This window comes from Arabidopsis lyrata (assembly GCF_000004255.2).
Source record: "Arabidopsis lyrata subsp. lyrata unplaced genomic scaffold ARALYscaffold_8, whole genome shotgun sequence".
Lineage (NCBI taxonomy): Eukaryota > Viridiplantae > Streptophyta > Magnoliopsida > Brassicales > Brassicaceae > Arabidopsis > Arabidopsis lyrata.
In genome coordinates this window covers 38,418-61,964 of record NW_003302548.1, presented here as the reverse complement: position 1 = coordinate 61,964, position 23,547 = coordinate 38,418, and the positions used below count along the sequence as shown (strand labels likewise).

The window sequence follows — 23,547 nt, the reverse complement described above, 5'->3', positions numbered from 1 at the left end:
CAAATGTGCGTGATTGCATAAATTGATAATTCCTGAATTTCTTAGAAAAGACAAATGTTAAGCAAATGATGAAAGATTATGTTTTAGTTTCACGACGCAGACAATTAGACCTGTTGTTAGTAAGCATTAATGACTTTGAGAAGAAAAAAGAGAACAAGGCATGCCAATTACTACGATTTGTACTCTCTTCCCTCATTATGTTCCTATGCCCTTTGCAAACTGAGGATGAGTTTCATTATCATTAGTTTTAACTTTGCAGTAGCGGAATATTCGCATCACATGCCGTTTGGATGGGAACCTTTTTAAATCTCTTAACTCAAGAGATCTGTGTTCCTCGATTTACATTTTAGTTTCTATTATCAATAAGCATCACATGTTTCTGGACCAAGCAGGCTAATAATAATAAAGAATAACCCCCCTAAGTACCCTATGACATGAAACCAGCCTGTGCTTTTGGACTTTCCATGAAAATTCTTATTTGCTATTATCAATCCTTCATATGCTTCAAATCCTTATTATTCAGAAACATAACAAAAGAATTCAACTCAGCCTTTATTAAAAGCTAGCACGCCATGTTTTCTGATGATGTGGACCATCAGATTATTAACTTCCCTACGCAATAACAGGGACATAAATGACTGTTTCATTCATGGGTAAAGCAACATGATGATGATGCCCTTACTTACTAGGGAGACTCCATCAGTTTCATCATATCAGAGACCGTGCTTGTGTAATAGTCTGGTTCAATCTCGTTGCCCTCTTTTAGTAGATTTGATTCACTTGTCACCCCTGTTTTGAGAAAGCCTAATCACTGTGAGTTCACTTAAACATTGTCCACATATCGCCATTGATTTGTATTGGCTTGGAAAACTCAAAACAGAATCATACAGTCAATAGCAATGACCTGTTAGGACGAGGAGAGTTTTGCAGCCAGCATTCTGTCCAAACAAGATATCAGTATCTAGCCTATCACCCACCATGCACATTCTTGACGTTTCTGTCCCAAATCTGCAAACACAAGGAAAAACACCTCTTCATCACACAATCCTATATACTGCACACTGTTGTGGGATTTCATGTGCACATACTTTTGTAGCAGAAAGTCCATCATGAAAGTAGATGGTTTCCCAACAACTATTGGTTCTCTTTCAGTTGATCCACACATGGCAGCAACCATACAACCAGCACCTAGAATTACAAGTAAGAATTTGATGCTTTTAAAACCCATCTGCTACTTTGAGTCTAATGACCATACCAGGCCACTCTTGGAGATCCGTCATATGTCCTACTGCATCACGGTTGGTTGCAATGAAAAGACATCCCGGATTCTCGCGTACACAGAGGGTACCGTATCTGCCATTTCCGTTATTGTGTTAGCCTAAACTCTCGGAAACTTGATTAAGGTGCATGCAACAGTTATCCATCTTACTGAAGCTTATAGTAGTTTATATTGGGGTCTAGTCCGACCACAACTGCTCCCACCTGGCAGAGGAAGTCATACATGATTAGAAAATAAAGCAAGATTCTATTTTTGGAGAAGGAATCGAAGTCTTATGGCACAATACGCTTTTATCATGTTCAAAGAGAGAGTTTGATTTCCATTGTGCCCTCTTTTCACCGTCTTCCTGCATGTAAACAAATACTGCTTTAGATAAACAGAGGAATTCCAAGTATTCAAATTTTGACCAAAACATGACACGATCCAAACGTATTCATCAAAACGGTCGGAAAAAAAACTACTTACAGGACCACCGAGACCTGTAAAACCAGCAATCTGGAGCTCCTCAAGAATGCCTTCCCCACCAATCACATAAACCTTCTTGTCCTTATGGAAATTGTTGACTTTGAGGTACATAGCGGCCGCAAATGACGAAGAGAAGATCTCATCCTTGCAAAGGAATCACATTTTTTAAAATGGTAAGCAGAGGAAAAGCGTAGTCGGGAAAAGTGAAGTATACCTGAGTAACAGAAGGGACACCCAAAGATCGGAACTTTTCAGCGTATTGCCTCCTCGATTTGACCGAATTATTGGTCACAAAGACAACATTTTTACCCTGAATATCGCAAAAGATAAGAGAGAGGGGAAAGGAAGGGTGAGAGTAAAACGAAAAGGGAAGAAAGTGCCTTAGAGCGGATTAGGTCCAGAGTTTGGGCGACGCCATCGATGAGCTTTTCACCCTTCCATATAACACCTGGACGGACCGAATCATCAGAGGGTAATTAAGGATCACTATCGAATGAAAAATAGGGAGAAAAGAGTGTACGTACCATCGCAGTCAAATAGGAAAGTGTCGACAGAGTCAAAGAGAGATTTGAAGTTACGGGAGGAGAGAAGCTGAGGCGCCATTGGAGGGAGGAGTGTCTTCTTTTTCTTCTTCTACTTTCCCTTTCGGGAATTTGATGATGATTTCATGATTCTGGCCAGAGTACACTTGGACACTGTTCCATTGAGAGAGGCCCATTATTATCGGGCATGAACATAATTATAAGGCCCATTTCAATTTTGAATTATAAAAATACTAGTATTATACCCGGAAGTCTTTCATATAATTAACTCAAACTTCATATAATTGAGTTGACCTTAATTCCATAGCCTCAAACTTTATCATCTCGTGTTTGTACCCAAAAGATTGTTAATCCAACCACTTTTAATCATTAGTGTGGCTTCTCTCTCCTTCATGCATGAAGTCCTTTCTCTCTCCTTCATGCAGCCCCCCTTTTGTAACAGCTAGTTTCTTCTTCTCCTTCTATATATTTGTATCTCTTTGTACTATTCAGATCTAAGTGAAATATACAGATTCTCTCTGTTCACTATTCTCTCTATTCTCTATTCTCTTCCGCTTATACTTTTCTACATGGTATCAGAGCATTAGATCCTTATTTTCTCGCTTTTTAATCTTCCAATTTCGTTTTTTATTTCTCTGGATATGAAAAACTCAAAACAGATTATCCTTCCTGTTATCCTTAAAGAGGATAATTACTTACTTTGGTCCAGAACTACTAGAACTGTTCTTTGCAGCCGTGGTTTATGGAATCATATTATAAGCACCCAAGAGGTGACTGTTGACATTCAAGAGAAGAGCCAAGATGTGATGGATGACAACCCCTTTGGTGTTTCCGAATCATCCAAATGGTTTCAGGAAGACCAGACGGTTCTTGCTGCCCTCCAGTGCTCTCTAGAGCAGTCTATTCTTACTGCTTATTCCTATTGTGAGACAGCCAAGGAGTTGTGGGATACCTTAAAAGGTGTCTATGGAAACGTTTCAAATCTCAGCCGGATCTTTGAAGTGAAGAAGGCGTTGAACACTCTTCATCAGGAAGAAAAGTCTTTCACCCAACATTTTGGAGAGTATCGATCTTTGTGGGCTGAGTTGGAAACTCTTCGTCCTCCAACTGCAGACCTTGCGGTGATTAATGAAAGGCGCATTCAAGATCAAGTTTTTGGGCTTCTTTTAACTCTTAACCCTTCTTTCAATGGTCTTATTCGTCATATCCTTCGATCTGACAAGCTTCCAAACTTGAATGAAGTATGTATGCAGATTCAAAAGGAAGAAGGATCCACGAGTTTGTTTTGTCAAAAGAGTGAGCTTGCCTTCGTTAACAAAGGTGCCTACAAAAAGGGTGATTACAACAAATTCATCTGTGATCATTGCAAAAGAAAAGGGCACACCAAGGATAAATGTTGGGTTCTTCATCCACACCTAAAGCCTGCTAAGATGAATGAATCTAGGAAGGCTTTATCTGCTTCCGCCTCTGAAGATGATGTGGTTAGGAAATCGGATTTGGATGCCCTTATCAAAAGCATTGCATCTCTAAAAGAATCTGGTAATGCTTTACTTACTCTTAAAACTGATAAACCAATTATTGTTGATTCCGGTGCTTCCCATCATATGATTAGTGACATTAATCTTATTAATAACATTAAACCTGCTACTGGAAATGTTATCATTGCTAATGGTCATGGTGTCCCTGTTAAAGGAGTAGGAAATCTGAAATTATTTAATAAGGACTCTAAAGCGTTTTATATGCCTGAATTTGCTTCAAATCTTCTCTCTGTCCAAAAGGCTACAAAAGATCTTGATTGCTTGGCTATTTTCAGTCCTAATGATATTTGGTTTCAGGATATTAAGACGGGGATGACAATTGGTGAAGGTTCAACAAAGAATGGTCTCTATGTTATTGAAAATCTCAATCCTATTTATGTTTTTGCTAATAATTCTGTTTGGCATGCTAGACTTGGACATCCTCATATTAAAGCTCTTAAGATGTTACTTCCTGAAATGTCGTTTGATCATGAGAAGTGTGAGGCATATATCTTAGGAAAGCATTGTAAAACTGTGTTTCCAAACTCTTCTACTATCTATGAAAATTGTTTTGATCTCATTCATTCTGATGTGTGGACTGCTCCTTGTGCTACAAGAGATCAATACAAGTATTTTGTTACTTTTATTGATGAAAAATCCAAATACACATGGCTAACTCTTTTACCTTCTAAAGGCCGTGTTTTCAAAGCTTTTTCCAACTTTCACAGCTATGTCTCAACTCAGTACAATGCTAAGATCAAAACCTTGAGAACTGATAACGGTGGTGAATACACAAGCAATGAGTTCAAGGCGTTTACCTCTAAGCATGGAATAGTTCATCAAACTACATGTCCGTACACTCCCCAACAAAATGGTGTCGCAGAACGTAAAAATCGCCACCTTATGGAGGTTGCAAGAACTATGATGTTCTATAAAAATGTTCCAAAGCACTTCTGGGGTGATGCTGTCATGACTGCTTGCTATCTCATCAACCGTCTTCCAACCAAATGTCTAAAAGACATTTCTCCATATGAGGTACTAAACAAAATTAAACCTACTGTGGATTTTCTAAAAGTTTTTGGTTGTGTTTGCTATGTGCATGTCCCAGATGACAATAGAAACAAGCTTCAACCAAAGAGCATATTTATTGGTTACTCCACGACTCAAAAGGGATACAAATGCTACAATCCTACAAACAAAAGAATGTATGTGTCTCGGGATGTCAAGTTTGATGAGGAAAAAGGCTTCTATGAAGAAAAAGATTGGGACACCTTAAAGGACTTGACAAATTCTGAATCTGATCGTGCTCAAAGCCTCAAGTTCCTCTTGGAAAACCTCAACTTCTCCAATAGCAGTAAAAGAAGTGAAAACGTCCGGCAGACTTCATCAGACTTGCGGCAGACTTCTGAAAACGTCCAGCAGACTTCATCAGACTTACAGCAGACTTCACCTGACTTGCAGCAGACTTCTGAAAATGTCCAGCAGACTTCACCAGACTTACAGCAGACTTCAGAAAACGTCCAGCAGACTTCAGAAATCGTCCTGCAGACTTCTGAAAACCTGCAGCAGACTTCTCAAGATTCAGATACAAACACCACTAACACTGATTCCTCTGATGAAGATTTAGAGACAGCCATTCACGAAGATGATTCTCCTGTGCCTCTTAGAAGAAGTACTAGACAAAAGACTGATCCTGCTACAATGATCAAAAAGCGGTTTTGTTATAACTCTGCCATTGCTCATCCTATCCAAGCTTATTGTTCGTTAACTAACCTTCCTACTGACCATCAGGCTTTTCTTAGCAAAATTGACCAGGAAACTGTGCCAAAGACTTATGAAGAAGCAAAGGACAGTGAGGTTTGGATTGTAGCTATTGATGAAGAACATGGAGCCATGAAAAGAAACAACACTTGGGATGTGGTGGAACTTCCTAAGGGCAAGAAACCAGTTGGATCCAAATGGATTTTCACAATCAAATATCATAGCAATGGTGAAATCGAAAGGCACAAAGCTAGATTAGTTGCTAAAGGCTTCACTCAAACCTATGGAGAAGACTATAAAGACACGTTTGCTCCTGTTGCCAAACTTCATACGGTACGCGTTGTCCTTTCTCTTGCCACTAACCTCTCTTGGGATTTATGGCAGATGGATGTTAAGAATGCTTTCCTTCAAGGAGAGCTTGAAGAAGAAGTCTATATGTTACCACCTCCTGGCATTGACGTTGAAGATGGCAAAGTCTTAAAATTAAAGAAGGCTATTTATGGTCTAAAACAATCTCCACGTGCTTGGTATCACAAACTGAGTAAAACCCTACTTGATCATGGTTTTAGAAAGTCAGAAGCAGATCATTCGCTATTCACAATTCAGGGGGAAACAGGTATTGTTGTTGTTCATATTTATGTTGATGATATTATCATCTCTGGTGATGATAAAGAAGGTATTCAAAATACTAAGTCTCTTCTTAAATCTACTTTGATATTAAAGATTTAGGTGAACTAAAGTACTTTCTTGGCATAGAAGTATGTCGTTCTCCGGAAGGACTATTCTTATCCCAAAGAAAGTACACACTTGATCTTCTTAGTGAAACAGGAAAGCTTGGAGCTAAACCAGCAATGACTCCTCTTGAAGAAAGCTACAAGGATTGCCGTAAGGGGGAACCTGAGGGGGAACCATACGAAAACATTGGACAATACCAAAGAATTGTGGGTAAGCTCATTTATCTCACAATTACTCGTCCTGACTTATGCTTTGCTGTGAACCAGGTCAGTCAACACATGCAAGCACCAACAATTCATCACTGGAATATGGTGGAAAGAATCCTTAAGTACCTAAAGGGAACCCCAGGCAAAGGAATTTGGATGCAGAAGAATGGTCACACCGAGATCGTTGGCTATTGTGATGCAGATTGGGCTGGAGATCGTACATACATGAAATCAACTTCAGGGTATTGTACATTTGTTGGTGGGAACCTTGTCACATGGAAAAGCAAGAAACAAAAAGTGGTTTCAAGGTCAAGTGCAGAAGCCGAATATAGAGCTATGGCGACTACAACTGATGAACTTATCTGGCTAAAGGCTTTACTTTTGGATTTAGGAATCAAGACTCCTCAACCAATCACCATGCATTGTGATAATCAAGCTGCAATTCACATTGCCTCCAACTCTGTCTTCCATGAACGCACCAAACATATTGAAGTGGATTGTCATCACATCCGGGAGAAAGTTGAACTTGGAGTTATCATTCCTACTTACACAAGAAGTTCAGATCAGCTCGCTGAGATCTTCACTAAAGCTGCAAATTCAAAGGTCTGCAACTTCATTCATGGCAAGCTTGGCTTAGTTGATCTTCACCAATCAAGAAGATGATTGTTGCACTCTTTTTCCCTGTACCATAGTTTTTCCCATTGGGTTTTCCTGGTAAGGTTTTTAATGAGGCAACTCCATTCTTGGCAAGCTTGGCTTGATTAACATCTCCCAGCCAACCTTGAGGGGGAATGTTAATCCAACCACTTTTAATCATTAGTGTTGCTTCTCTCTCCTTCATGCAGCCCCCCTTTTGTAACAGCTAGTTTCTTCTTCTCCTTCTATATATTTGTATCTCTTTGTACTATTCAGATCGAAGTGAAATATACAGATTCTCTCTGTTCACTATTCTCTCTATTCTCCATTCTCTTCCGCTTATACTTTTCTACAAAGATGTGGTGAAGTTAAGATGTTAAGAGTCCTTTTTCAGCAGTCTTTTTTTTTTTTTTTCAAGCGTTTTATTTTACTAATAAATCTTCTTCCTTTATTTGGGCCATGTCTATTGGATCAAGCTCCATCACTTTAGCCGCGTGTGGATGTCGGATTCACACACTCAAGTATTTTTATTAGTAGGAAAGATTATTCTTGAGGGACAAAAAATAAGAATGTAAAAAAGGCTTATGAATTGTTACAAAAAATTGCTATAGTATTTCTTGCTCGAGAGAGAAATCCCCCCTTTACATGGCCATTGGCCTTTTTATTTATACATAGAAAAACGACATTTAAATGGCTAATTAAGCACAATTATTCTCTCTTAATGTGTCCGTATTCGCATAGTAGTTAATTACTATTAAAACGGGAAAAACCTTCCCACTTCCCACACAACTTCCGAGGCGGTTTCATCATTTAGCTTGTGTAAGGTAACTTCTTTTCACCATCATTTTCTTCTTTTACTTTTGTGCTTTAATCAAAACTTCTCTCTACTTTTCTTCGCCGAACCTCTCTTCGCCGGATCTTGAATTTTTCATTTTTCTCCGATGACTTCCGATTCTAAGAGACCTGAATCCCCGTCTTACGATGAGAGGCGCTCTAGCAATGACGAATGCACTTGTCCTAACGATATTGCCGGTCTTCATTACAAATCCACCTGTACTCTTCAATCCCTTGAACGATTAAAGGGGCTTTGTCAAATTCCTCCTGGAATCATAGCGGAGGCACAGATAGCCGATCCCACGGAATCCCCGGAGAACCACCGCGACGGCTACTTTTGTGTTTACGAAATCTACTTCAAGGGCTACGGATTGACCTTCCCCCTTCCCGAAGCCCTAGTTCGATTCTTGGCGGCTCTTGAGATTGCTTTACCTTAACTAACCCTCAATCTCCTCCGAACCATCCTCGGGATTATAACCGTTGCGGCGGAGGCTGGCTACGTCATTGGAGTCCCCGAGCTGAATGAACTCTTAAGTGTAAGGAGTTCATCAAAGAAAACATGGTACTTCTCGGCGTATCCAAATGCCAACAGGAACGTTATTTCGCACCTCCCGAATAAGGATGAAAACTGGCACCATCCTTGGTTCCTGATTAGGAAAACTCCTGCTTCAATTGGAAATCTTTCCGATGTACTCCCATCGAAGTGGTCTGCGAAGCCTGGTAGAAATTAGGTCGTATATTCCTTCCTTGGTTGTTTTATTTTTTACTGACCAAACTCGTTGTTTTCACTTCGCAGCTGTCATCGCTTCGACTCTTCCGACTGAAGAATTCGTCAAGTTCTTCAAAACAATCCTTGAAGGGGAAACCTTTTGGAACTCTTTCACCCTCGATCGGTTTGTCGAGGCCAACCGAAAACTCAGGATGAGTCCTCCCAATCTACTTCATCGTCTTCCGCCTCCTCCCTCAACTCAGGGAATGTCAGCTCGGGCCCTTACTGCCCAGCGTAAGAAACTTTCCAAGCCGATAGCAGAGGCTTGTGATGAAAACAAGGCGTTCCTTGCGGCCGCCATTGACAAAAAAGACTACAGCAGAACCCTGCTGGTTGATGATAACAGCACCGAGGGAGCCAGATCCGTTGCTGCTTATAGGTTAACACCTCGTCGCGAACGTCGTGACGAACGTTCTCCTCGGAGAGAGCGATCTCCTCGTCGTGATTCGCAGGAAGAGGGACAAGTCGTCCCGTAGTGACTCTTCTCCGCAAAGGGAGAAATCAAGGGCCCGGACTGACCGTTCACCTCGATCATCCCCTCCTACTGAACCAATGGGTCCTCCCCGACCTGTTGATATGTCTTCTTCTTCCCAGCCCGACAGCGAAAAGACTGCTCGGAGTGCATCTCCTAAAAAGGGAGATTCTGAATCTCGAGATGCTTCCTCGAGGTTAAAGCCTGCTCTTGTCCCTCAAGTCAAATCGCTTTCAGGTTTGGTGATTTACACATACTTAAACGTTTTTGTTTCTATTAAGATTCCAATTTTTACAACTCCTCCTTCGCAGCTATGGAGAAAGAGGGCAGCGTCTTCCGATGCTTCAAGACTCGATCTTGCCAGACTTCGACAAGTGGCGCCCTGCGATTCGTGAACGTTATCTGCTTCATGCTCATCATTCATCTCGGGTTAGTTCCGCTTTGTTTTTCCGATTGTGCTGCCGTTTATCGAAATGTCTCACCATCTCGATTTCATGCATAATGGCAGGCTAACGGTGAGCTTGATGACATGATTAAACATTAAGAGGGGCTGGTCCTTGGTCGGGAAAAGGAGATTGACGCGTGAAAGTTCAATCATGTGTTGGCACTTGCCACATTGGCGCCACATCTTATTGTTCGCAAGAGATTTTAGCTTCACGTCATCTGCTGGAGGGTTAGGATGCAATTTCTTATACTCAGTGCAGGACAGATTTGCATGCCACGGAACTTTACAGTCCACACAGAAGAGGCCACGACATTCAACACATCTCCTAACTCCAGATTTAGGGTAAACAGACAGTAAGCTCTTGGCAGATTCAGAAATCTTGGTCTTGGACATCAAAGCCGAGCACCTCGGGTAAGGGCAGTAAACTCTCTCTGTGACAGGTATCGCATTCTCTTTAAGTCTTTGTTGCCACATTTTACTCAGTTTTGGAGTCAAAAGCTTGCCACAGGCATCGATAACCAGCTCAGACTTGCAGCCATCGTGAGGACATTTCGGAACCATTCCATGAAGCAGCTTCACCTCAACATGTTGTTTCACACATTGAAAGCAAAAGCGGTGACGGCATTTTCCAACAGAAAACATGCGCTCAGCAAGGATATCGTTGAAACAGATAGCACACTCCTCTTTCCGAGCTGATTTTGCTTGGCGAGGATCTTCATGAGGGGTGATCTTAGAAAGTATTGATTCCCTTGCAAGTTTATAAGCAAATTTAACATCGTTTCCAGCCACCAGAACATGCTGACAAGATGAAAAGTGTTGCATGATGCTTTGTAGATCATCTAACAACAAAGAAATCTTCTTTTGCTTGGCCATCCATTTTCCCGTGACCTACATTCAAGTAAAACACAATCTTCTCAAACATATGACAGGAAAAGCTAGGTAAAGAAGCATAACTCATTGCAATTTAAACCATCTCTCAAAACACAAGCATAGAACCTTAGAAGTCACGGTCTACTGTCTCCTAACTAGTAAAGATTAGCGCAGTCAGATCTATATAAATGCAAACCAAAGACATATGATAGTGGCTTAGAAAATGGTTACAATATACACTACACTTTTAGATTCCAGGACAAAGGAATCAGCAAAAAGTTCAAACGAATTGCAAAGAGAACAAACCAGATCATCTTTAGAAATACATAAACAAAGTCGGAATCATAAATCTAGAGTAGTTCATATTAAACATTCAATGAATAAACAATGAAAATCGGAAACTTACGTATTGGAAAATCGGGAAAGAATCGCAAAAGAAAACAATATGCTTAATCCCCAACTTCAATGCTTCGGTTAATCCTCGGATCAATGCCTTAAGCTCTGCTCCCTGACGACTCGTGCCATAGTCCATCAATGGTCCCTTCATCTCAAACAACAAATTATCCCTCTGGTCACAAATAGCAACCCCAAACCCAGCCACTACGTCCGTCATCTTCCCCTTCCCGTTCTCATCGCTAACCAAACCCTTAAAGTAAAGCCTATACAAGAGGTTTCCATTAAATTTTCCGGCAGCAGCGTTAACCCTCGAACTACCCTCACAGACTAATTGCGCCGGACGAACAGTTACCTGCGGCAAGGGTTTCATATTATCGTGTCCGGAAGTACTCCGGGAGTTACCAAGCCCAATGTTAGGGTTTGGTTCATCTGTACGTACACCAGTGATAGACTCGTTGGTTTTGCCTTTGCCTTTAGAGTTTCCTCCGCCGATGGCTCTCCTAAAATCGAAACCGTAACCGCTACTTTTTTTAGCCGTCGTCGAACCGTTCCGATCGTTTTCAACGATAGCGATACCACACCGAGCCACAATCGGAGGAGAAGGTGGTCGTTGAGGAGTGCGAGATTGAGAAGATAGAGAAGCCGCGAGTGCCTCCTCCATCTGTAACCGAAAAGCATATTCGGAATCGGAACCCATACTTGCTTTCCGCATAGTTAAAATCCACTGTTACTCTCTGTTGGTGACGATTGACGACGAATGGTTTTTGCTTTACGTCGTCCTTTTCAAAATATATACAGAGAACCGTCACATCACACGTGTGTAGGAAGGGGTAAAAATGTCATTTGTGAATGGCTTACATGAGACGCTTCTTGGTCAAAAGAAGTCAAAGAACCATAAATTCTTGATTTTAACCAGTAAATAAAAAGGTAAATTGATCTCTCCAGTCTCCATCTATCAATCAGTTGGAGTAAGTTGAGTAAAAAATGGAAACTATAACACTATCAAATTAAATCATTGATTAATGACAGTATCAAGGAAATTAATTAAATTAGCAAAGTAGTAATTTTTTTCTCCTTGGGATCCGATAGCTACATTTTGAAATCGAATTATTTAATCCCAAATGAAATCATCATTATCTGACTCGCATTTTGTCTATGATGTTAAAATACTGTAGACTTAAATTTCGCGGGCCTAAACGGGTATAAATAGGCAGCCCAAACAAACACCATTACAAAACGCTATCGTTTTCTAAAATTTTATTAAACGACGCTGGTTTATGAACTTCACACGAGGCACGACAATCTCTGCTGCTCGAGTCGCAACTGTCTTCCCCAGGGAGAGAGATCCGAATCTCGCTCCAATTCTCTATCGCTTACTCACGATTTCGAAGAATCTTGGTGGTTGATCTTCGTCATCTCTCCGTACGTTAGTCTTTCTCCTATGTCTTTTCGATTTTCACAGTGAAATCGAAATCAACAATAAATCTAATTTATACGTTTTTCACTGCCGCATAGCTCTCCATCTAATTTCCTGTGAGACTCTCATGTAAGCCATTCACAAATGACATTTTTACCCCTTCCTACACACGTGTGATGTGACGGTTCTCTGTATATATTTTGAAAAGGACGACGTAAAGCAAAAACCATTCGTCGTCAGTCGTCACCAACAGAGAGTAACAGTGGATTTTAACTATGCGGAAAGCAAGTATGGGTTCCGATTCCGAATATGCTTTTCGGTTACAGATGGAGGAGGCACTCGCGGCTTCTCTATCTTCTCAATCTCGCACTCCTCAACGACCACCTTCTCCTCCGATTGTGGCTCGGTGTGGTATCGCTATCGTTGAAAACGATCGGAACGGTTCGACGACGGCTAAAAAAAGTAGCGGTTACGGTTTCGATTTTAGGAGAGCCATCGGCGGAGGAAACTCTAAAGGCAAAGGCAAAACCAACGAGTCTGTCACTGGTGTACGTACAGATGAACCAAACCCTAACATTGGGCTTGGTAACTCCCGGAGTACTTCCGGACACGATAATATGAAACCCTTGCCGCAGGTAACTGTTCGTCCAGCGCAATTAGTCTGTGAGGGTAGTTCGAGGGTTAACGCTGCTGCCGGAAAATTTAATGGAAACCTCTTGTATAGGCTTTACTTTAAGGGTTTGGTTAGCGATGAGAACGGGAAGGGGAAGATGACGGACGTAGTGGCTGGGTTTGGGGTTGCTATTTGTGACCAGAGGGATAATTTGTTGTTTGAGATGAAGGGACCATTGATGGACTATGGCACGAGTCGTCAGGGAGCAGAGCTTAAGGCATTGATCCGAGGATTAACCGAAGCATTGAAGTTGGGGATTAAGCATATTGTTTTCTTTTGCGATTCTTTCCCGATTTTCCAATACGTAAGTTTCCGATTTTCATTGTTTATTCATTGAATGTTTAATATGAACTACTCTAGATTTATGATTCCGACTTTGTTTATGTATTTCTAAAGATGATCTGGTTTGTTCTCTTTGCAATTCGTTTGAACTTTTTGCTGATTCCTTTGTCCTGGAATCTAAAAGTGTAGTGTATATTGTAACCATTTTCTAAGCCACTATCATATGTCTTTGGTTTGCATTTATATAGATCTGACTGCGCTAATCTTTACTAGTTAGGAGACAGTAGACCGTGACTTCTAAGGTTCTATGCTTGTGTTTTGAGAGATGGTTTAAATTGCAATGAGTTATGCTTCTTTACCTAGCTTTTCCTGTCATATGTTTGAGAAGATTGTGTTTTACTTGAATGTAGGTCACGGGAAAATGGATGGCCAAGCAAAAGAAGATTTCTTTGTTGTTAGATGATCTACAAAGCATCATGCAACACTTTTCATCTTGTCAGCATGTTCTGGTGGCTGGAAACGATGTTAAATTTGCTTATAAACTTGCAAGGGAATCAATACTTTCTAAGATCACCCCTCATGAAGATCCTCGCCAAGCAAAATCAGCTCGGAAAGAGGAGTGTGCTATCTGTTTCAACGATATCCTTGCTGAGCGCATGTTTTCTGTTGGAAAATGCCGTCACCGCTTTTGCTTTCAATGTGTGAAACAACATGTTGAGGTGAAGCTGCTTCATGGAATGGTTCCGAAATGTCCTCACGATGGCTGCAAGTCTGAGCTGGTTATCGATGCCTGTGGCAAGCTTTTGACTCCAAAACTGAGTAAAATGTGGCAACAAAGACTTAAAGAGAATGCGATACCTGTCACAGAGAGAGTTTACTGCCCTTACCCGAGGTGCTCGGCTTTGATGTCCAAGACCAAGATTTCTGAATCTGCCAAGAGCTTACTGTCTGTTTACCCTAAATCTGGAGTTAGGAGATGTGTTGAATGTCGTGGCCTCTTCTGTGTGGACTGTAAAGTTCCGTGGCATGCAAATCTGTCCTGCACTGAGTATAAGAAATTGCATCCTAACCCTCCAGCAGATGACGTGAAGCTAAAATCTCTTGCGAACAATAAGATGTGGCGCCAATGTGGCAAGTGCCAACACATGATTGAACTTTCACAAGGATGCAATCACATAACTTGCAGGCTGAACTAAGCTCTTCTACCGGCTCCAAGCACGATCTGGAGGACAAGGTCGATAGTCTGACATCCGAGCTGGCGAAGATTAAGGGGGAGCTGCAGGACCAGTATGACCAAAATTTCAAACTCCAGGATGAGCTTTCTGGTGTTCAGGGTAGGCTTCACGAATCCGAATCAACCGCTGATTCCCTGAACAACCAACTTATTGAGCTTAACGCGAAATACAAGGCGATCGCCAAATTGCGTGATTCCGAGTTGGCGAGGTCGACATCGAAAGCCAGAAAGGAGGTTAAGGGACGCGGGATGGAGTTGATCCAAGGGGCCATCCGCTTCATGCAGACCGAGAAAGCTAGGTCAGATTTGGAATCAGACATCAAGGAGCACGAAAGCAACCTGATTCTGTTGGATCAAAGTCATGATACAGATTTCTCCGAGGAGCAAGAAAGGACTGAACTGTCGGCTAATCTTTTTGAAAAGCGGAGTTGCTTGGCAGCTCTTCCCACTTCGACCTTCAACCCGCAGGACTTCGAGGAATTCTTTACTGAATCGCCTCCTATAAGTGAATCGGGTCTAGACTGGACAGGTAACTCTTGCCTCCTGACACTTACCACCTTTTTCTCACCTTATGTTTTTTTTTTAAATTGACTGGAACTGTCCTTTCCAGGCTCAAGTGAGACGGAAGATGTCGTCCCACCCGAAGTTCCAGCGGCACCGGAGGTCACCCCGGAGGATGGTTGCAATGTAGAGGGCGGACCAAGAGCTCCATCTGACCAAGCACTAGTCAAGGAGGCGAATGAAACTTCGGTTGCTGAGCCGGAGTCCGAGGTGGCTATCACTCTGTAGTGGCTGCGTCCACTTTAAATTGGGTATTTGTCTCATTTATTTTAAAACTTAATTTCGAACTTGTCTTTGCCTAAGAAGGCTTTATTATTTCTTTTGAACAAGGTATTTTCCTGAGGAGGCTTTTAAACCTTTCTAGGTTTTGACCCCAAGGGGGTTCGGTTAAAATTATGTGCGGGTTTGCAAAGTCCGCTTTTAACCCTTTGTGGCCTTGTGGTTATGCTTTTGAGATTTTTAGGCTGATCAGACCTTTCTCTTAAGAATGCGAGAACTGAGCTCGGCTTAAAGCGAGTTCCCCACTTCGGGTTTAGTCAACTCGGTAAATTTATTGGGCTTGGGCCTTAGAAACTTTTGTAGTTAATGCGACGGTTGCTCTTTCCCTTCTTATTTCTTAAAAGTAGGAAAACGGCTCGTCTTTAATGCAATAACTGTCTTTTCTCGATTTTCCAAAAATGGTTTAAACCACTCGGGCACACTACCATTATTGGATTTATGGTTCCAAGACAAACCCTAAACCATTATAAATAAAGGCTTACCTACCTCTAAGTTTTCTTTAAATACGATTTTAGAATCTTACTTGAGAAATATTACGAGAATGGAAAACGAAAAAGTAGCCCCCATTGATCCCGGCAGCCCACTCTTCTTGTCCGGCGACGGCTTTGAACCAGCCGGCGTTCTTTTTCCTCACGCCGTCTTTCACTTTCCTTCAAAGGAGAAGAAAGAGGCTTGCGACTTTATTGACAAGGTTAATATCTGTCGTCTTTGATTAAAAACTTTTTGTTTCATCTTATTCATTCATCTTTATGCTAGGTTGCCGACAAACACCGTCGCTTATGTGAAGAGAGGCAGCGGCTGGGCCTCAAAAGGAAAACACTCGAGGCTCGCATCGCTCGGGTGGAGAGGAAGATACGGGCTTTGGAAAGTGATCCCTTTCAATGGGAATGGCGGAACTTTGATTCTGTCGCTGCGATCCCGAAGATGCTCCGGATGTATCTCCGCGCTAAAGGAGTCCCGAGTCCCGTGAATGCCCCGGTCTATACCGTTCCATCTGACAGCGAAGAAGAAGACGAGGGGGAGGCCAGCACATGTCGAAAACGCGTTCGAGATTGTCCCGAAGTGGATGCCAAGAACAAGGCGTCCACTTCGAAAGTTAAACCGGCAATGAAGGAGCCTGTTCCTGAGCCACTTCCTTAAATGTTCCCTAACTCTGCTCCTATTTTGAACTCGTAATGGGCTTCGGCCCCCCTTTTTATTTATGAAAACTTTTGCAATTTTTCTTTCTCTTCAAATATTTTCGGAGATGCGTCTTTTAATGCAGGATTGGTTTAAGGACATAAATCTCGCCGCGAATCACTCCATTTCCGGGCTGAATCTGCTGCTTGCTAGGGATATGAAGTCCCTATAAATTACAGCTTCAACTTCCCTTTACTTCTCACTATTCTTCTTACTTCTGCAGATATGGATTTTAACTTCGATGTTCGGAGTCTATGCCGGACTTCTCTAGGATCGGAATGATGGACAAAGATGTTCCAGATGTTCCAAGTAGACGATCTTCTCCACTTCGCGGCTTTTTCAGATCTCAGATCCGAGCTCCATGCGCTTTGATCAAGAACCTTCCAGATAGAGACCGGGAGATTGCGATGGCCTTATGACTAATTAATAAACCGTGTTAAGTGATGTGAGAGTAAAGGAGATTTGTGTTTAAGTGTGAGTGTTAATAGTTTTGGCAATCAATGAAATACAAAAGGCTCACACCTAAACAATTATTAAATTTGATGTAGACAACCCTAATTAACAACTACCAACCATTTTCAGACTTTAACATGCATTGATCACAGCTAACGAGTATTAACTATCAAACTACACAAGTTCACCCAAAAAATAACACATTCACGAAATTTAAAGGAAACAGAGGAACTAACCAGAAGGAAGTTGCTTCAGAAATACAACTCTCTTTCCCTTGAACCTACCAGCAAAGATGATCAAATAACCTTGTGTTACTATCAACATGGAACAAACTTAGACACAAAGAACTATTATAACAGGAAAGTACATGAGCATTAACTTGATCACATCCATAAAACGTGTATTTGCCACTCAGAGTTTTCACAATATAAATAATCCAATCCAAAGTTCCAAAGTATACATTAATTAAGTCTAATATACAAACTCTACAATGTAAAAGTCAACCACAAGGTACAGAACACAATGAGTAACATTCTATATTATCATGAGCAATCAAACAACCTGAAACATAGAAGCTATGAGGATGTATCATAAACATAAAAATACCTAAAGCAATGCCGACTTTCTTCTCAGTAAGGGCAATGGCCTACGCTATAAGTGGTGGTACTTGATTCTCCATCTGCACAAACAAAGCCAATTCTTAAACCCAAAAACACCAACATTTAAACGATATGTTCCGAAAATAAATGTGTACTTTACTGTTCATCCTTGTCTTACAAAATATTATCTGCCTCCTTCCTCTCTTTCTCAAAATGTTATGTCTCCTTCCTCTCTTTCTCAAAATGTTATCTATTCCGAAAATAAACAAGAAACAAATGTTTAAGCTTAAACAAGTACAGAAGCTGCTATAACCCAAAGTGTAACAAAATAATCTCATTGTAACAAGATAAACACAAACAAACATTCTCATTGAAACATACTAGAACTAGAGTTCACAAGATACAAAAGCTAGAGTTCAAACTAGAATTCAGAGCACTGAAATAAGAAACAAAAGCTAGAGTTCACAAGATACAAAAGCTAGAGTTCATACTAGAATTCAGAACACTGAAATAAGAAACAAAAGCTAGAGTTCATACTAGAATTCAGAACACTGAAATAAGAAACAAAAGCTAGAGTTCATACTAGAATTCAGAACACTGAAATAAGAAACAAAAGCTAGAGTTCATAAGTCTTCATTCGTCCCTAATCTAAATTTCACAGAAAAAAACTAATCTAAATATCATAAAAGCATGAGTTTAGAGGGAAAGACTCACATCAGAACCGGGGATATGGATGTCATTTTTTGTTGCTTTTCAGAGAAATCCAAAGAGACTTGCTTTTCAAACCTGAAAAGAAGCAAATATTTGAATTAGCTAGATAACCATCAAGCAAGAATTCAAAGAATGGTCTTAAAATAGTTATCTTGGCAAAACTATAACAAACAAAGCTGGTTCTGTCCAGCTACTTCAAGACTGAAACATATCATCTACTTCAAGCAAACAGCATCAAAGACACTCTTTTGTTTCTTTCTCCTTGAACAAATTGAATAAAGTCTGGTTCTTACTGAGAGTTTGAACGTTGATTTGACTTCACATAGCTTTTCAGGGACCCAATGACTTCGAAAGAATTGAACAAGGAGTATTACAACGTTTCAAGCTCTTCTTTATATTGGAAAACAGCTGCAAACAAGGCATTTCAAATGGTTACAGACGGTAAGCTATGACAGATATAGTTTGTATTTGAGTTTTATTAAGTTTTCACCACACAAGCTCAAAACTAAGAAACTAGCCAACACATACTACATTGTTATTATCATGTATCCTAGAAGATATCAATCTATAGAATATTAAAGAACAACACTGAGCAAATCTGATGAACACACACACATCAACCAAATTAGACAAAAGAACTAAAATCAGTCCACTGAACTACAGAAGCTACAAGATTTTACAACCTAAGAACTAGGCCATCATAGAACATCTTACGGATGCAGGTGCTAAGCTAAAGTCTTTGCTAAGCCAAAGCTTGACTTAGGAACGTTTTAGATGGGTTCTGCTGTCTAAACACGAATAGCTTCAATTTTCAAACACGAATCAAACAAGAGCTACTTCAAGACTGAAACATATCTCATCTACTTCAAGCAACTTCAAGACTGAAACATATCATCTACTTCAAGCTACTTCAAGACTGAAACATATCATCTACTTCAAGCTACATCAAGACTGAAACACTATTAAATGTGTTTACAATACTTAGTAAACTAGTCTCTACATTGGCCTAGTGATCCACGAACTTAAAGCCTAAGCACTATACAAAACAGAGGCTTTCTCCATGAGAAATTGCAGTTTTTCACTAAGCAACAAACCAAGAGCGAAGAAAAAACAGAGATCCAAAGCTTTAGCAAAGAAGATACTACTTCATAAGCAAACTGATACTACTTCACTTCTATTAAGCATGTCAAGTGACTGTTAAGAACCAACCCAGAAGCCCAAAATCAATACAGTTATCAATACGACGAAGGACCGAACAAAAGAGCTCCTGAGACAGAACTTATCGGAAAACACCAATTTTGAATCCTAGACCCGACTTTGAGCAAACCCATAAACCATATGAGAGAAACAACGTACTAGATAGGCGAGATGAGTACCAACTGCTCCGGCGAGAAGTTCCGGCGAAAAGATCCGGCGAGATCTCAGTGAGATTGAATCGATATTATGGGTCAGAGTACTTTGGAGGCTGAAGTGAGAAACCCTAGATCTGTTGTTGTTTGTCGAGAAGAGGAGAAGAAGAGATAAAGTTTGGTGTAATTCTTTAAAAAAAGTCAAGGGTATTTTACACTCATCAGTCATCATTGAGTCGTCATATCCCCTGACAAACATTTTAAATAAAAAATATTACCTTCACGTGTGATTTACAAGACTGTCATGCTGACATGTCGTAACCAGAGAAACTCTGAGCAAACTTAATTATTGTCCAATATTTACTAGACTAATTACATATAATGTAATTAGTGGTACTTATGCATATTTTTCCTCTATATTTAAGAGATTAGCAATTAATAAAGGACAATTATTATATGTTTTGTACTTATATTTTCTTATATGTTTTATAAAAAACATTTAAAATTTAACATATATGACATTCTATTTTTTGTTATAAATTACAAAACATCTAAATGTATATGTGAGCCCATATGTTTCTTAAATATATTTGGAACATAGTTTTACATAAATTAGTTAGTAACATTTCATTTATTACACATTCACTATAAACAATATTTCAATATTAATCTATGTTAAAAATGTATCCGCTTACTCATTATTTTCAATATTATTTCTTTTCAAATTTTTACCTTATCAATTTATTAAAACTTTTACACGGTTTATTCAATTTAATTAGTCATTTACTCATTTTAGTTACAATTTATTTAACTATGCAACTCAAGTTTTGACTTTTACACGGTTCAACAAAATGTGGATGTCGGATTCACACACTCAAATATTTTTATTAGTAGGAAAGATTATTCTTGAGGGACAAAAAATAAGAATGTAAAAAAGGCTTATGAATTGTTACAAAAAATTGCTATAATATTTCTTGCTCGAGAGAGAGATCCCCCCTTTACATGGCCATTGGCCTTTTTATTTATACATAGAAAAACGACATTTAAATGGCTAATTAAGCACAATTATTCTCTCTTAAATGTGTCCGTTTTGATCTTTGGTTTTAATGCTCAACGTTCGAATTTGAGTTGATTCTGATCTTCATGGGCCTCGCCTTTTGGCCCAAATATCCTTGGACCGACTTAACCATGACTTCGTCTCCGGACTCGTGTCGAGGTGCAGTCACTTCGAATTCTCCTTATGGTGGTAACCACTTCGATTGTTCTTTTGACTTGTGGGTCTAGTGGGCTTTATCCTTAATGGGCCATTACCCCGACTACGTGGCAATCTTTGGTTGGTCCTGGACCTCTGGTGCGGGATCCGACACAACACCGCGTATTAGGACATTGTTCTTTCTGTTAACTTTTGACCATTTATTGGCCCTCTTCATTGACAGATGCATAGCCATTGATCATTCTAGCCTTCTAAAAGATTAAGGTGTTCTATATGGCCAAATTCTCTAAGGGCCTCTCTTTTTTTTCTTGGAGTCAACTCCATGAAATCCCTTCGGAATCAATCTCCTACTTGAAGTCATACTACTTCTGCAAAGTTTGAGAGTAAAGTAAAAAGATCAATTCGTTAAGAATCGTTGTTAATTGATTGGTGTTTAAATTAGAGTGAAATTGTGTAAGTGCATTTCACGAAAACTATTTCAGTACCTTTATTTTAATATTGTTTCCTCAAACTTTGCAAGGGGGAAACATAATCCCTAGTGATCAATATCTCAATCTCAAGATTAATCTTGTTCTTTATATGTGCTGCGTACGTCTTCGTAAGTGTCCTTACAAATCCAAGATGTGGAGCACAATAAAGGTGGTCAATTTCACTCTTTCAACTCCTTGAAGGATGCACAATAGCCAAACACACAGTTAAACCAATAAAAATATGAAAACATAAACTACAAACTAAAAATAGTAAAAGAATGTGAGTCTACCTTCTTAAAAATTCAGACAGAGAGTATCCAGTTAGAAGTGAGAATTTGAAATCCAAGCAACGATGAAATCAAAGTCACCTAGAATTCTCTCGGAGGATCGTTGAATCCGTTTCTCTCTTCCAAGATATCTGAATAAAATTACGAAGACACAAAACGAATCAGATTTCTTCTTCCATGTATAGCAGATTTGATGAGGAGAAATACGACGATGAAGTAAAAAATCAGCCATATGTGACCCGGAAAAATCTAAATGATTGAAAAAATAAGCAGAGGAGGAAAATAACCTAGAAATCTAAAATGGGGCAGTGCAACTGTGCGAGATATTTGATTTCTAACATTAACCCATGAGGGTCACACTGACACAAGTACACGACGATGATGAAGAGATGATCTGGAGAACAGATTTATATAAGGATCATAAATTTTTTTTTGAAGATGGATCGTGGGATGGAGAAGTGAGGCACGATGATACGGTTATTTTGTTTTTCTTTTTGTCGACATTTTATTTAGTTATTTCGATTAAAGTTAATAATTTTTTAAAATTACATGTGGCAAAATCTAATTGGTCAGATGACTTGCGATTTATAAGATAAAAGATTATATACTTTTTATCTATTTGTTGGCTTGACATGACAAATGTAAAACTGGCAGAGCAAGTCCGATGTGTGGGGAAGGAATGGATGGCAGAAGTTGTAAATAAGCAAGAAACAGAAGGTGTCTTTTGAGGGGAAGAAAGATGAGGAATGAGTGTGAGTTGTTATTGATCAGTTTTGACAATTTAGTTACTCAGTTTTGACTTTTCGTGGAACCATCTGCCAGAGACAGCTACCAAATGGACGGTTCTTACTACGCGAAGTTTATCGCCTTATTAATGTCCCTGGCGTACCCAACCTTGGTCTAAACTTGTTGAACCATGAGCGCAACGGTTTCGCAATCTCATGCACGACGAGGAGGAGCATGAAGACTGATTTAGAGTATTCAATTGGGTAGTAGGATTAAATATCTTAATTGAGAGATTTTGACTAATGACAACTTGCTGTTTGTGAATTTTGACTCATGAGAAGTTCGGGTTTTTGTAAAAACAAAAAGAGTAAATGGTAAACCAAACCGGTTTGCATTTTTCTTCTTTGTCAAGTCAGTAATGCTCGGTTTGGTATTAAATTAACCAGAAAAAATTGTTGGTAAACCGGTTTGGTTTCTGGAAATTGCAGATTATCATATATCAATGCCAATCATTTGTTTCCTATTCCTGAATTTGGTTCTCTGAAATTGGATTGAACCGGGAATACGGTCTCGACTTTACTAGATAATGCTGTAACTATTCAAAAAGCTGTGATCCGATATTTTCATATTTCTGGGTTTGGTGTCAAATGAAAACTGTACGGTTTACAAGAGTAAACATAGATACAAATTACAAGTGTCTCACGCATCACTCACATATGAACACTCTTTGTATCAATCTATGTTCTAATGAGAAACCCTCCCCAAAGCTTATGCTTTCTACATGTTTCTCTCACCCTTCTAAGCTATTTTGTGTGCAGCTCTCTCAAGCTCCCACAGGCCGTGAGTCTCTCCCGTACTCACCGCTTCTTTTCTCTCCGGTTTCAGTGAACCCCCACTTTCAATAGATTAGGTTCCCTATTAGTCTCAGCTTTCTCCTCTATCTATGCAGCATGTGCTCTTCTCTTTTTTCCTTCACCACATTCCCCGAGGAAGAAGAAGACCAACAAAACAACAAGTCTTCAAGAGTAATTACGTTCCTCTCCTTTTGTCTTTATGTTGCTTGAAACCTTCTTTGAACAAGAGACTTTGGGCAAAAAACACTTAAGCCAAATCTCCACCTTGGTTTTGTGTTAACCCTCTTCTCGTTGAGCCATCAACACGTCTTCAGATCATTAGTTGTGAAAACC

At 39.9% G+C, this 23,547-nt stretch overlaps 3 protein-coding genes and 1 long non-coding RNA gene across 8 annotated transcripts; 1 reads left to right on the top strand and 3 right to left on the bottom strand.

Annotated features, from left to right (window-relative positions):
• Positions 1-448: 448 nt before the first annotated feature.
• LOC9299396 (phosphoglycolate phosphatase 2) lies at positions 449-19,849 on the bottom strand. Of its 5 annotated transcripts, none has more exons than XM_021016011.1 (16): positions 19,672-19,849; positions 18,609-18,723; positions 18,319-18,390; positions 17,760-17,854; positions 17,612-17,684; positions 17,242-17,285; positions 2,269-2,439; positions 2,125-2,192; positions 1,959-2,054; positions 1,745-1,888; positions 1,566-1,625; positions 1,430-1,482; positions 1,256-1,353; positions 1,089-1,188; positions 905-1,008; positions 449-789 (listed from the first exon to the last, which is right to left on the bottom strand). In XM_021016011.1, exons 7-16 carry the CDS (start codon positions 2,345-2,347, stop codon positions 686-688), a joined length of 906 nt encoding a protein of 301 aa, XP_020871670.1. In that variant the 5' UTR covers positions 2,348-2,439; positions 17,242-17,285; positions 17,612-17,684; positions 17,760-17,854; positions 18,319-18,390; positions 18,609-18,723; positions 19,672-19,849; the 3' UTR covers positions 449-685. The 5 variants fall into 5 exon arrangements, with proteins under 5 accessions (XP_020871670.1, XP_020871671.1, XP_020871669.1 ...); XM_021016012.1 differs by having other exon boundaries at positions 17,765-17,854; XM_021016010.1 differs by having other exon boundaries at positions 17,783-17,854.
• On the bottom strand, positions 9,583-11,701 carry LOC9301178. The gene is made up of 2 exons (XM_021016008.1): positions 10,938-11,701; positions 9,583-10,549 (listed from the first exon to the last, which is right to left on the bottom strand). The coding sequence occupies exons 1-2, from the start codon at positions 11,637-11,639 to the stop codon at positions 9,695-9,697; spliced, it is 1,557 nt and encodes a 518-aa protein (XP_020871667.1). The 5' UTR covers positions 11,640-11,701; the 3' UTR covers positions 9,583-9,694.
• Positions 12,245-14,627, top strand: LOC9301177. The gene is made up of 2 exons (XM_021016009.1): positions 12,245-13,321; positions 13,710-14,627. Exons 1-2 carry the CDS (start codon positions 12,620-12,622, stop codon positions 14,493-14,495), a joined length of 1,488 nt encoding a protein of 495 aa, XP_020871668.1. The 5' UTR covers positions 12,245-12,619; the 3' UTR covers positions 14,496-14,627.
• Positions 19,850-20,828: 979 nt separating the features above from the next.
• LOC110225861 lies at positions 20,829-22,098 on the bottom strand. Its single transcript, XR_002330013.1, has 4 exons — positions 21,922-22,098; positions 21,638-21,765; positions 21,363-21,541; positions 20,829-21,245 (listed from the first exon to the last, which is right to left on the bottom strand). It is a non-coding gene; the product is annotated as an uncharacterized LOC110225861 (long non-coding RNA).
• Between the last annotated feature and the right edge of the window lie 1,449 nt (positions 22,099-23,547).